Genomic DNA, 15562 nt, shown 5'->3' on the forward strand with positions numbered 1-15562 from the left:
ACCAAAGGGCAGATATATATAGGTCACAAAATAGACTATACCACAGGAAGTGCAGGCATATTGGTAGGAAGCCAGAATGTCTGCAGTGAACAGGTAACTTCACAAACCAAAGGGCAGACCAGAAGTTTTCTTCCTCAATGCCTGTAGCATAATACAAAATCTTTTATTGCAAGTGCAGTCTTATGAAGCCTTGCATTCACTGATGAAACCTTACTCTCACTTCAATGGGAGACTGAGAGCATACTGGAGAGTATTGTCACAAGGTTCTCTCCCAGGAGCCACTCCAAAGGTTATACTGAAGAAATTGAAATATCTGATCCAAGAGTTTGTAAAGTGTTTCTCAAGGACAAGCAGTCCTGTTAAGAATTTCTTAAATTCTCCTAAAAGTCCAGAGAGTTTTACAAGAGTAAAAATACCATCAGAAGTCTACAAGGCTAACAGAATATTGTGCTGGAAAGGAAGTCACTGTCTTCCTTCCAGACTGATCATCCAACACAAAAATACACACCATAGAGGAGTGTCCACCTAAGGAAAAAAAATTTCTACAGGAGGGACAGTTTTTAAAGCCAGGTGGACAAAACCAAAACAGGTATCTTCAAAGGAAAGAGAAAGAAAATCAGAAGGCCTTAAAGAGACTAGAGAAAAGACTGATTAAAGACAACAGAACAGAGATGGTGAGCTGGCACAGATCTTAGTTAAGCAATGAACTGTTCAGACCTCTCTTAAGCAGTGAGCTGAGAGTGACATCCTTATCACCTCAAATACAGCATCATTCACAGCATGCAGGTAGACAGGCCTTTAATGTGTTCTACTACGGCACCCATTTCCAGAGGATTGAGTGCAGGTAGAGCTCTGTTGTGAATGTTAGCTATACACAGATATTTCAATACTGATGTTTCTTCTTTGTTTAAATATTTACATCCATCTGAATTGCTGTTTGGTGCTAGCATTTTTGAGAAAAGATAGGTAAATTTACTATGACTTAGTAACCTGGAAGTGAAAGAAGAGAAAAAACCCACATTATTTTTTTCATCCCAATACCAGGTAGTCTACTCTAAGTTTGAAATACCATTACCAATAACTTTGAACACACATCAAGAAGCACTCAACACCTGCTATTCTTAGCAGAAAACAGAAAGAATAAGGGAAAAAAACACCATTTCCTTTTTTACAGATAAGAGAGGCACAGACAGAGATAAGAGGATTTGCCAAAATAACAAAGGTCAGGCAAGGCTATCCTCCATATTTACTCATGCTAAAACTCTTTCTCTGTCTGGATTCATAAAATTATTCCAATACCCTTGGGCACCCACTCAAATTAATTCTTTATTTATTATCCCAGTTCTCAAGTATCTTTCAGATGGGCTCATCCATTGTTCCTGTACAGCTGGGTAAACAGACAAAGTTTACCTTATAGCACTCAAAACCCTTTGCATATATGGGATTTTTTTTTACTTCAAGCAAGCTAAGAAATGTGTTTAAAGGTGACCTGTGTTGGGAAAAAAAAAAGAACAAAAGAGTTTGGCGACAATCAGAAAGGAAAAGCTTCTCTGAAGATTGCCTTGTTTCAATATCTTTTCAAAGGAAAAAAATGATAACAAATAAGCAGTGTTAGAAGCTTTAGTATGTAATCATCCTTATTAAGGCAAAAAATAACAATTACATGGACAAGAATTTTAGCCACTGACACGAAATGAAAACAAGACTTTCTAGTCTTTGTAGGAAAAGGCTTCCTTTGGTCTTTACTGTGAAGTGATGCAACAACTGTGTTGACAATTTTTAGGATGAATAAGTGATTCAAGAGAAATGGTAACTTTAAAAAAAAAATTAAGAAAAAATTAGACTCCCCCAGAAGTTAATCTTAAGATCTTATAACATTCCCAAAGCAGGGCCATGTCTTTCAGTATGCTTGCACAGCACTTAGTACACAGTACACTGTTCCTGATGACCGCCTCTGGCATTACTGAAATATAAACACAGGAGGCAGACAACATAATACACAAGAAAGGGGAGAGCAGATATCCCATTGAAAATAAATTCTTGATATTCCTTTCCATCTACAATCTCACCCTATATCTGCGTCATGAAGATAAATCCAGCTGGCAGCCAGTCATAAGTGGTATTCCTGCAGAGCTTGGTATTGGGGCCAGTTCTGTTTAATATCTTTACTAATGATTTGAATGAGGGAATCAAGGGCACTATCAGCAAGTTTGCAGGCAATACTAAAACTGAGAAGGAGTGTTGATCTGCTCGAGGATAGGAAGGCACAGCCAAGAGATATAGAAAGGTTAAATCAATGGGCTGAGGTCAACAGAATGAGGTTTAACAAGACCAAGGGCTGGGTCCTGCACTTCAGCCACTACAAACCCAAGCAACCCCAAGGGCTTGTGGAAGAGTATGTAGAAAGCTGCCCAGTGCAAAAGGATCTGGGGGTGCTGGTGGATGGCCAGCTGACCATAAGCCAGCAGTATGCCCACATGGCCAAGAAGGCCAACAGCACCCTGGCCTGTATCAAGAACAGTGTGTCCAGCTGGAGTATGGAAGTGATTGTGCCCCTTTGGTGAGGCCACAGCTTCAGTACTGTGTTCAGTTCTGGGTGCCACAGTATAGGAAAGACATTGAGGTCCTGGAATGTGTCCAGAGAAGAGCAGCAAGGCTGCTGAATGGTTTGGAGGGCATCATATGAGTTGCAGCTGAGGGAGCTTGGGCTGTTTAGCCTGGAGAAGGCTAAGGGGAGATCATATTGCTCTCTACAACTACTTGAAAGGAGGTTGTAGTGAGAATGGTGTTGGTTTCTTCTCCCAAGTAACTAGCAATAGGATGAGAGGGAACGGACTTAGATGTGTCAGAGGAAGTCTAGATGGGACATCAGGAAAAACTTCTTTACTGAGAGAGTGGTGAGGCATTGGAACAGGCTGCCCAGGGAGGCGGTGGAGTTGCCATCCCTGGAGGTGTTCAGGAAGAGTGTAGATGTTGCACTTCAGGGTATAGTTTAGTGGTCATGGTAGCTGAGTTATGGTTGGACTCTATGATCTTAGAGGCCTTTTCCAACCTTAATGATTCTACGATTTCTACACAGAAGGTAAGAACCAACACTCAAAACATACACCACATGAATCTGAGTAAATCAAGGGAATTAACAGATGTGCTGGTAATCTTCCACAAATTAGAAACAAGAGCTATCAGCCATGCTTGTAAACTCTAACACGAACATTAATAGGCAATTCTGAGACTACAGGTATTATCCTACAGTCAGGAAAAGTAGCTCAAGAATCCCAGTCCTGCAGAAACTCAGCCATTTACCCAACTTTGTGACTAAAGTTCTATACTCTACACTGCAAAACATCCACAGAGTCATCAGCCAGAGACTTGCCAATGTATACTGGAATCTTTCCACTGTTTGAGATGGCACTGAAGTAGCAACTATATAACTAGATCAGACCTGATTACCTAGAACAATTTTATTTACACCTCTGTTTAAAGCTTTTGAAAATAGCAAAGAGCTGCAGAAAGAACATCCCAAAACATTTTTTTTATAGAAAAGGTTTAACTACATTTCATATTGGTGGTATTTTCTATTAACATTGGGGCAGAAGCCTATTGTTCAGCAGAGCTCTTCACTTCCTTTACACAAGAGCTATCTCTTTGAATCTGTCTGAGTCAACTTTAGTGACCACTTTAATATTCACTTTACAATTAATGCTTCTTTTTATGGGTTAGTAGAAGGTAAACCAATTTCAGTTCAGCTTCTAGGTATTGAATTTATTATAAAAAGTTATGTACTTAAAACTCCTATAATGAAACCAGAGGCATCATGAGATATTAACCTAGAGTTAATGCTGAGAAGGCCAGTTTGAATAATTCGATTCATGTCACCTTAAGTATCTTTTCCAATGGAATTAACTTTATCTCACAAAAAAACGAAGCTCCATGTTCCAGTTACTGATTATTGACTCCACAAGAGTTCTGTCTTAAATCATCTCACCACCATCTCCCCAGCAATTTTATTTCTCAACTACCAGAATGCTTTAAATTTTGAAGGCTGACTTTTGTTATAAAGAAGCAATGTTAGGTAAGAGGAAAACGTGGTTTCAAAATGCTGGCTACCATTAGGTGATGCTAAAACAGGGGGGAAAAAAAAGTTATCACCAAAATATCTGCATTAGCTCATTATAGCTACAAACCAGGGCTGCGTTTCAGCCACGCACACACAGCTACTGCAGTTGTTTGCCTCCATACAACTCCACCTCTTTTTGCAACAAAGCCACAGATGCTTGGTAATGCTGCAGTTATCCTGACTTGTTAATTGTCTAACACCAAGCCCAGCACTAGAACAGTGAAAAGAGATGCTTTCAAATACCTATCTAAGCACAGGGGAAAGTGACAGCTCATGGTCAGCATTATTGTACAGTAAGAATGAAGGAGCAAGACAGGCAAAAAGCAGGAGATGTTAAGATATAGCTGTAGCATTAGAAACCAATCAAAACAAATAGGAAAAAGAGGGGGAAATAAGAAACAACAGCTCATAACAGGCAGAACAAAGAAGTGCTCCAGTACAGAGTATAATTGTGCAGCCTCATGTTTCTGCAAGACACAGGAAAATGAGAACTACGTCTTACATTGAAGCCAGATGCCCTGGTAACATCAGCACTCATCTGAAAACGGAAACACTGATTACCTCTCCTACACAGTTCAAAGAGGGGAAAACTAGATAGCAAGCGAGCATCTACTGATACAAAGTCAGACATATCCAGGATTTCCTTAGCCCAGCCAAAAACAAACAATAGGGAAAAGATTCCCAATGGATCAAGCTTCAAACAAAACTCATGAAGATATCCTTTAACCTAATATTTAAACAAGGTGGCTTTTTTTCAAACTCTGTCTTAAAACAAAACAAACAAAACAAACATTAAAAAAAAGAAAGAGGTATAAGAGCCTCTGTGTGGCAGAGAGAGGTCACACAGGCAGCATTCTGAGCAAAGGAGAAGTTTTCTGGGTCTGTCCCTCTCCCAAAAGCCCCTCCTTTAGGCATTCCCTGTGGCACGCCCCAACAAAGCAGACAACAGAATGCAAGCTCTGAGCCTGCCTGAACTACTGTGTTAGGATGACACTCAGAAGAAAAAGAGACCTATCACGACCCTGAGAGCTCACAGTTCAGGTACCACAACAAGAGACAAAAAGCAACAAGAGAGGTGTGTGAAAATAATACACGAGTACAACAAGGAGCAGCCCAGTGACTTCAGTTTTGATAGCTATCACACGAGGGAGTGTTAGAGAAAGAATCAACACAATGAGGCAGTTTTACTAATCTCTGTGAGAAGAAACATAGCATGAAGTGATTGTTTGGAACAATAGGTAACAATTTATAAAGCCAAATGCATTCAAGATGTAAACAGCTGTATGCCTACCAGGACTGCATAGAAAGAGAAAATTTAAGAGGAATGCCAGAAACATGAGGAATATTTTACAAGCTATATGAAAAAAAAAATAAAAACAGTTGAAATATGCTTTGGCATGTTTTTATTTATGCCTATGAAGTCTATACATGGCAAGAGGGCTAGGGTAATTTCAGACTTGCCAGGCTCAAAAGACAAGCTCAGAGAAGTCTCTGTGTATACACAGATAGAGTGATTAGGAAGAGAGAAAAATAAGAGAGATGAAAGAAGTAGACTGCTCTACCATCAGAGGTTGACTTTGACAGTGGGCAGAAGGTTTCCTATGAAACTTCTCTGGAGACTTTCAAAGCCCACTTACATGCACTCCTGTGCAGCCTGCTTTGGTGGGGGGGGGTTGGACTTGATGATCTCTGGGTGTCCCTTACAACCCCTAACATGCTGCAATTCTGCAATAATAGGAAATATTTTTGCACTTTTTATGTAATTACAGTGAATATGAGGTGCTAGTCTAGTACAAGATATATGTAAAATTGAAAGACAAAAGGTGCAAGGTTAACAACAGCAATATTGACATCATCCCAAACACTGCTGCAATGGTGTTGTTGGACCACATGGACTCCTCTGAACAGTTTCCACACAGATCCCCAGCAAGTTGCATATCACAGGTAAGAACACAGGCACCTTCAGTTCTCAGAGAAAAAGGGTTTGGTTTTGAAGATGACAGACTGAAGTACAACAGAATGGAAACTGAGTGAGTATAAGAGCTAAAAGCCCAAAACACAGGTCAGTGTCCAAAAACATATGCCAAAAAAAAAAAATTATTTCCTGATTCTGATGAAGTCAGAGAATTATTTCCACCTGCTTCCTGAACAGAATTAAAAATTATTTCCTCCTCCTTCACAGGCTCCTGAGAAGCAGGATCTGTCTGTGTAATATTGTTAACAGGAAACCACTGAGAGGCCAGAATCAGGGCACCTTCTGGATACTCTGTGCTGATGACTTTACTTCTAGCCTTGTTATAAGCCTTTAAGACTCAGCCAGCAAAAGAAAGGATCAAGGGCACAACCTATAAAAAAGGTATAGCCTTAGGTAGGATAGACTCTAGAGATCTTAGGATGGAAGCTCATGAAAAAAGAATAGCAGGTAAAAACATCAGGTAGGGCACTTGTATAAGCAGCCTTCATTTCTAGGGTATAATCTGCTATCAGCAGGGATGTAAATCAAGTGCCTAGCTATCAGAAAAAAATCTCAAGCAACCATGTTTTCAAGGCTTTGTGCGAAAACATCTGAGAAACATTGTATCACTTAATTTAACACATTGTATCTCTAGTCAACATTTTCTGGGTTTAAACTGCATATGTAATTATAGGTCTTCCACAAACAGCTCAAATCAGATGGACTGCCTCACTAGAGCTGAGAAAGCTCTCACTGACCAAAAATATCATCTGTAACCTCCTTTTCAATTATCAAAAGCTACAGTGAAAATGTTAAAGTCTGTAACTATAATGACTGCAATAATTTCACTGTTTAAATAACAAGACAGGAAACAGAAAGGCATCTTATCTTCCTCTTTAGCAAAGGCATGGGTTCATACTCCATCACAATACAGTCAGTTAACTTCACCCATTTCACGGGGCCAAAATTTGTCTCGGTTTGTTTGGTTGTTTTGGTTGGTTGGTGCTTTTTTTTCCCCCCTGCAGTATATGTATTAAGGGAAGGACTGCTGGGAAGCCAATCACAAAATAGTATTCAGACTGTGTAATGCAAGACAACATACTTGAAAGTTCCATTTCTAGTAAAAGAGAGAAGATGTTTCGAAGATGCAATTGAAAAATGAGATGGGGAATAAAGAGCTTACCTTCTGCTCATTTTCCTTGGCAGCACTATGTTGAGAAAGGGAGAGCGATAGTTTTTCCTGCTGCTCAGCTAGGTACTTCTGATAGAGGCTCAAAAGTTCCTGGCATTCTCTGTACTGCTGCTGCAGAGGTGAGACACCAGAAGTTAAGGGAAAAATACTTTTTAGCAAATAGTTAAAGTCGAATATACACCAACTTATTCTGTGTAAATCTGATTTAGGTCCATAACAGTTCAATTTAAAAACAGATACTGTGTGTCTCAGTACTGCCTAATGATGATAAATCTGCCTAAAGATGAATGTTCAAGTACAAGCTTCTTTCTACTGAGAGTGGAAAAAGAATCGCATCAAATTCTTTTATTATTGGAAAAGGGACAGCAGCAGGAGGCAGGTGATGACATTGTTTCAGTTGGAACAATTGTAACCCTTTGATTTGTATTCAGCAAAGCCAAACATTACCAATGTTTATTTATAAATAAATAAATAGCCAGCCAAGAAAGCAAATAGTCCATTTTTAAGCACAGACATGGATTCATAAGCCCACATACCCAAATCCAATCTCTTTGCTTGAGTACTAGCAGCTCCAAAACCCACAACCACAGATGCAGTGCTACAGGCCTTTTAGAGACGAGCAATGATTTTTGGATCGCAATCCAGGGAAGCTGCAACTGTGGTGTTTGCAAGGATATTAGCAAGCAACAGTGTCCTGCCTTGCTTACAGCATTGAAATTCCAACAGGAGATAAATCTGCTCTTCACCTGTCATTGTGTAATTCCCTCCCTTGCTCATGTAGCATGGTAAACCATTTATGCTCCCCCTTCTCCCCCCACACTTTTAATTATGCATGCAGATGGGATAAGGGCTCGCTGTCCAAAGAGATTACTCTGAATAAATACTTTAATAACAAGTCATCGCAATTAAGGTAGGGAACAAAAACTTCTTCAATCTATAAAATGGTGTTGAGTTGCAGATTTCCTTAACATTTTTATGATCTAATCATTGCTTCTGGGCAAATTCATGTTGCAATCATTTTTGCCAATCATGGCTGCATAAATAACTCACTGCTTTGTTATTCGCTGTTATGACCCTGAAGGGGTTTTATTCCCTTCTTTTGGGGGAAGAGGAGGGTGGAGGGGTGGGGGGGTTTGCCAGGGTTTTGTTTGTTTGTTTTTCTTTCCTTTAAATAAAAGGCTACACAAAGAGTAAGCAAAACATTTTAGGAAGGAATGGGAGGCTATTAAACCCCAATGTTTAAATCAATCAGGAGAGCTCCTAGAACACCTTTGCTCAGCACCTGAAAATATAGAAGGGTAAAAATAATGGTCTAAACAAGCTAATTGCTTTGCAGAGCCAGCCTGCCTGAAGCTTGAGCTGTTTTACATTTCAGTTCATTTCGTCAGAGAGCACCAAAAGACTGAAGTGATTTGTGGTGGTCTCAGGAGTCTCTGCCAGCTATGATGTATATAAAAGGAATTTTTTATTCCGGTTGTAACCATAGGCAGTAATGTTTATAGTAGGTGAACATATTAGCCTGGACGCAGGGCATGAATTTTACTGTAGAAAAAGCCAGTTCATTTATACAGCCTAAGAGTTAAATGTCGGTATTTGAAGACAAATTACAGGGAAATTCATTTAAACCCATGTTATGTGGCAGAATATAAAAACAGACAGTCCTGTCTTTATCAATTTTTTAAAGCCCTTTTAATTTACTTTGCTTCCAGCAACCCCTTCCCCACAAAAAGAGATTTCACCCTCTTCTCCCTCCAGCTAGCACACTGATGCCACAAAGAATGAGTACCCTAAGTGGCCTTGGGGCACACAACTGATGGCCATAGAGTTACCCTCACTGTTACCACAGTGTTAATATCAGTTCTGTTGGAAAGCTAGGCAAGATTGCTCTCATTCCCAAGCTCAGCACGCTTATGGTTCAAGTGTACCATAAAAGAGATTCCCAAATTGTGTTTCACAGACTGCAAAGCCCTCATGATGCACATAATGCCACCATCTCTTGCTTGCAGCTGCCAAACTTATTTAAAATACAGCTTAAAACATGACATGCAAAATTAACATTAGGAAAGTATGCAACCAAATCCTGATTGTCCAAGGGTCAGCTACGTGATCATGAGTGGAAAGGGCAATACTTATAACATGAGCTTGAAGGACAGCCAAGACAGCCCTGAAATTCTTCTATGATTAGGTCAGCATTTTAACTCTTAAAAACCTCCTGTACTGGAAGATTAAAACCTTGATGACTCACACAATCACTCTACATTTAGCCACATATTGTTACAGTCACCACAGTCAAAGATTCCAAAGCCCTGCCTTGCTTAGTAAGTAAGTAAACATGAAGCTTTAGACAGGGAAAAAAAAAGGCTCATTTTGTTTAAAACACATGCAGAATAAGTCTAAGCATGATAATTCTCCATAATGTACTTATACACTTACTGCAGAATATGTTCTTAAGAAAAAAAGCTACCTTAATATGAGATCTTACTCTTTCACTCTATTGAATTTTTGCTAAAAGGAGCAAGATGACACTCAGAAGTGTCATCCCTCCCACTACAAAATAGCCAGGCAATATACAACACTGCCACAAAAATATTTAAGTATTCGAATATAACAAGCAAGCATGTGCTATGGCAATACAATCTGTAGATAAATAGGTAATTATAAGTATTTTCATACTCTGCTTTAAAAAATGTTATAAAGGTGAAAAAAACTGTAAAACAAGAAACCCTGCAGATTTGCATTCCACAGAAATGCTCACACTGGAGATTTCTTCATGTGTTCAGGAGTACAAATATTGGTTAGTTACCTGAGAGAAGTGGTACTTGGCATTTCACTGAATGGTAGTTTTATATCTAATAAATACACATTTGAATGTATCTCAGTAATATATTTTATGCAGTATATTAGCAAAGTATTAAGGTTGCACATTGGGGGAGGGAAACAGTAAAAAAAAAAAATCAAGATTTGAAATGCAAAGGTTAATATTTCAACAGCAACATTTACACATCATACTACAAGTACTACATATTATAGAATAAATTAATTTTGTCACTGAATGTAAGTCACAGAATTAAGAGTTACTTTATGGCTCTTAAAAGATCATAACGTCAGTGGAAATGGAGTTGGGTGTGAGAAGAGGGATGGCTAGCATACAGTGGTGGCATGTTCACAGAGGCCAGGAACAGATGTCCAGGGAAAGGAATGTAACAGGGAAAGGCAGGTAACAAAGAGCTTTTTCTTAAGGGGAAAGCTTCATGCAAAGGCACAGCCAACCTAACGCTCAAATGCTAGCAAAGACACCTACCACTCACCCCTTCAGTCTCATTCCCTCCATCTGTGCCATCTCATGCATCTCTCCCAAAACCCTCGCTCATTTCAAGGGCTCAGCAAACTGACTGAGCAAGACAAAGGGACAGTCAAACATGAAAGCTGGTACAAAGTGAACTGAGGGAACAGGCATCTGGAAGACAGGGACATGCCTTTCAACAGCAGCAACATGAATGGTGGGGTCCAACCCCCTTGCTAAGTTTCAACCCTACTCTTTCTTCATATCCATTCTTAAGGCTCAGGCTTTTAAGTCTGCTGTATGACTGTATCAACTACTCCTAGCTAACTACTTGGTGAAATACTTACAGCCCTCTCACAAGCTGAAGCAGGATGAAGAGCTACAGGTTCCTTGCTTCTCCAGAAACTTTGGGTGGGAGAAGGGGTGAGGAAATAAGAGTGGCAGAAAAAGTACCAATGCTAGAGACTGTTGCCAGCAGTTTCCACTGCTTCTTCAAGTGAAACCCAGCTTAATATTTGAACTGTTGGGGTTTAGAGCATTCAGCAACTTACTAAAGAGCTTTTGAATTCTACACATCAACCTCCACATATTTCTGTGAGTAATGTTCACGCTACAGCAGTTCAAACACCCACTGGTCTCTCCATCTACAGTCAAGATTTTCAAATGAAGCCAACACCAAGCTACTCCTTGAGGCCTACGTGCTGACATTCTGCTTTTCCTAAATCATTTCTTGAAGACTCAAAAAACCCAGATGATCTTCTTTAAAGAAACTAGGGAATTTTAGCCTGTGTCATTCAAGAAGAAATGCCTAATTTTACGTCCCTTTATTTTAAAGAAAAAAAAAACAAAACAACAACCAAACAACAATACTATAACACAGCCTCCACTCACAGGAACCTAGGGCTGGATAAAAGTTTTCTAGAAGCCATTAGCAAGGGAAGAGAACACTGCTAATTACATTGGCATTCAAACTAATAGCACAGGCCCTTGTGCATTTTCAAAGTGTTTGTGAGAACAACTCACCTAGTGATTTCTTCCTCAATGGCTTGTCACAAGCATTTTTGGGACAGACATAAGCTCCACTGTTCCATTTTTACACTTTGAAAACAGTGTCAAAGGGAGTCTTTGGGCACATCTGTGCACAAAGGCACAGCCCAGAGTCCCACACTGTGCAGGCCATCTTCAATAGGGTGAACTAACCCAGGTCAAGCACAGCACTAACAGATCAGATTCATCTTGCACCTAATTAGCTTAGAGTGCATATTTGTCTTGATATAATCATTCACACAAGCCTTAATAGACTTCCCAAGTATCAAACAAGATGGCCAGAGACAACTGATTCCTGTAGACCCCGACTGTGACTCTCACGTGGAATGTCCTTTCATTCAATACTGCATACCCTGATGTAGAGGAGAACATAAGAGCTAATCACCCAACTCCAGCAACAAGATGGTCTAGTCCCATCAGGACTTAGATCTAATGGAAGACTATATCAAGAGTCAGTGTCATTGCAAATATATCCAAAGGTAAAGCAAATAAAGGAAGGAAAAAGTTAAATTAACATAAGTGAGATTTAAATTTAACTAATACAACAATAACTTACACAGTTTGTGGTAGAGACACCAGAAACTTTCAGGGATATGATTTCAGAATGTGACGAAAAAAGCTTTTCAATACCTGTAATCATAATCTACTAGCCAAAAAGAAAAGAAAAAAAAAACTCACATGTTTTTTAATCTCTTGCTTAAGGACACGCATCTAGAAAGCTGATTTGTTATTGCCTTATTACCAGTTTCAGCAAAGACTGAACTCCCATTGCTGCCTCAGGTAGTCATGTCAAGACAAAGACTGTGAAAACACTAGACTGAGATGGAGGCATTGAGGAACTACCACTGAGACTACATAGATGAAGCTAGGATGAGCGTTGAAAGAGAGGTCTTTAGTCTCCAAAGAAAAGGAAAATCTACTCAGGTAAGTTGCAGACAGACTTGAGCTGGTCAGCCTGTCCTGTAATCAGCTCAGACCTCTTCAAAGAGCAACACACAGCCACAACAGCACAGCATCATGCAGTTCTAATTTACCTTACCTCTATATAACCATGACTTTTTTTTCATCAGTTTGGCTGTACCACCAACAATACACCAGTTCCAGAACATGGTTGGACTGTGTCTAACAACTTCAACAGTATCAAAGCAAGCCCACATGTGTTTTAATAAACACATCTTCTACTACTATGGCATTCCAATGAACTGTTACTCAGTAGTGCAAAAATGCCTTATAATGTTGCTGCAAGAAGAAGAAGAAAGCATTTCACAAATCCAAGCAAACGCTAAGACCTAACATAGCTAGAGTAATATATAATACTATCCCTGTATCTACAAAAAAAGGCTCAAGCTAGATTTAAATGCTCCTAATACAAGGGACCAGAATTTGCAGAATCTGCTGAGCCCAAATGGCCCACAACAGTTTTGTGGTGAATTCCACTGTAAGTGTGCTCAGTCTGAAGTGGGCCAACATCTTTCAGTCCATCACTCAAGCATCTATTTTTCAGTATTTTTGACACAAAAAGCAACGAGGTTTATTTTCTACCTTAATATTTTGCATATCAATAGGAGAAAGATACCATGCCTTTTGGGAAAGAAGCAATATGTATGTCATTCTGATTTCCACCTGCAGGCTCTCTTCTTCATAACCAAAGAAAGGATTAAAATAATGCAGCTTCAACTACTTACATATGAAAAGTCATATGAATAAAAATAAACTCCTGGTATTAATGAATTAACATCTAAAAGGAACACTTTAAAATATAAACTGAGATATTCTAAGCTCTTTCCTTTAGCATTAAACAATTATGTACTTCATTGGAAGCTGACCCACATTAAATTTTAAAATACAATTTCTGTGTACAGTTCTGCACTTTGACAATGCCATCTCACAGAAGCAACAATAGGACTGCATTTCAGAAATCAAACTATTCAGGCACAGATCAAAGTCAAGCCTATCAAGAAAAACTAAAGAGAAATAAAAATTAAGGTAAGTAGGTTGAACTTATGTGAATCATTGTTTTGTGAAAGACTTGTAATTTCTATTTATCTAAAATTATCTAAACTCTGAAGATGCTGCAAAGACTGAAGGTAATAAAATGTTTATGAACAATTTCACTTTGTTTGTTCTTATATAACCAAATTTATGTGGACTCCTTGGCACCTGTATGGAACTTTCTGCAGATCCCCTTTTCAACGTAGTAAAGCAATCATCTAGTATCAGTCTGAACCTGTTGAGCCTTCAATTCAAAACACAACCTCCTTCCGATTCAAAAACCCCAGGAAGCACATTTCTCAAAACAAGTCACATACAATAAGACAGAGTGATCTCCCATCTGAAGCCAAACAGTTACATTTTAATTTACACTAGTTATCCAGTCAGTAAATTAACTCAAGATACAAGAATAAAAAGGAAATATGCATTGGGAAAAAGGTCACAAGGTCCACGAAAGTTAAGAACTTCACTTCTGTTTGAAGCATCAGTATTATGTTTTTGAATGCCACAGCTCTCATATAAAGGAATTGCTTAATACATTCCCATTCTGTTTGAAGCGAAATTAAATTCACATTCTTTGGGAATATGGTATTGTAATTAGTTCATGACTTGATTACACTTTGAAGTGAGCCAAGACTGCTTATGACGCATACAAATCAGTTAAGTTATGGTTACACACCTAAAGAAAAACTACAGAGTTAAGAAGACAAAGTCAGGGCAGTCCTTTGGAGCTTTCAGGGAGAATATGTAAAACATCAAATTAAAATCTAGTCTCTGAATTTCATGATGTCAAGTGGGAACAGAAGTAACAAAAGCAGCTTCCTAAAAGCCGGATGAGTTGTTTTCAAAAAAATACTTCCATCTCCACCCATACCACGGGTAGGGCAACTCTTAAAACTGATCCTAAAAAAAAAAAGAAATAAAAGATACGAGATTTCTTCCCTTGGTTAAATTCATGGTATGATCCATTCCTAGTACTTTCATTCTTTTTAAAATTTATTTTATAGAGAGCCTGAGTTTTATACCTACCAATATGCTCTGATCCACCCAAATGATGACATTCCCAAGTTCACTTTAAATGTATTAAAAAATATTGAGATGCACAATGTAAATAGAGTGCAACTAAAATTGGCCAGAAAAAAAGACAGCCAGCACTTAAACCTAAACCTAAATATAATTCCCAACACAGCAAATGAGAGAAATCTCTATCATACTTCCAGAATGCAGAAGCCGGTTAGGGTACAGGATTTGATCCTTTCCACAGGGTATGCCAGTCAAACTGGACAGCTTATCTGCCATGTTCTCCAGTTCAAAGGTGGATAAGGACTAAAATATCACACGACATATGCCAGCAAATGTACCTGGATCAATAAATGCAAATACAATCTCAGAGCTTGCACTTTCTGTGGGAAGTGGAAAACACATATCTGGCCTTATCTTCACTAATACAAACAAAAGGATGCTCACAAGCAAAGGAAATGGGAAATAAAGGAATTTATTCTGCAGTCTGGATATTCTAATAAGTTTCTTCTGGTAAAAAGGAAGAAAATTCAATAAATAAAAGTCAAATTATGCCACTACACACACTGCTGAAACCATGAATTTTTACAATAATGAACATAAGGAATCTGATGACAGAAACACAAAGAACCTGAATACATAAAATAGAAACAAAACAGATCATTGTAACAAGCATAGGCTATAGAAATTTTTACTTTTGGCTTAAGAGCTGTGATGGCAGGACATTTTCCTCACTGGCAAGAAAGAGTTTGTTCAGAACGTATCCCCTTCTTTCAGGTAAGCTCTGCCAATATCTATAGTGATTTTCAGGACTTAAAGATTTCCTTTGTCATTTGCTTAGACAGCACAGCTACCCAGTCTCTTCCACTGGGAACTGCTAAGGAACTTGTTACTTATGTACTTGTCTATTAGCCAGAAAATGTATGATTATTTTTTAAGGAAAAAATGGAGCCTGCA

The 15562-nt window shown here is 38.7% G+C and overlaps 1 protein-coding gene across 1 annotated transcript in view; it reads right to left on the reverse strand.

The window, feature by feature from the left end:
- KIAA1328 (KIAA1328 ortholog) overlaps window positions 1-15562 on the reverse strand; it is a 194638-nt gene that overhangs the window by 106041 nt on the left and 73035 nt on the right. Inside the window, exon 6 of the mRNA XM_054397348.1 lies at window positions 7255-7382. Within this exon, the coding sequence (XP_054253323.1) occupies window positions 7255-7382 (128 nt within the window). The remainder of the gene's footprint in view (window positions 1-7254; window positions 7383-15562) is intronic.

The sequence above is a fragment of the Indicator indicator genome, chromosome Z, assembly GCF_027791375.1.
Source record: "Indicator indicator isolate 239-I01 chromosome Z, UM_Iind_1.1, whole genome shotgun sequence".
NCBI classification, from domain to species: domain Eukaryota; kingdom Metazoa; phylum Chordata; class Aves; order Piciformes; family Indicatoridae; genus Indicator; species Indicator indicator.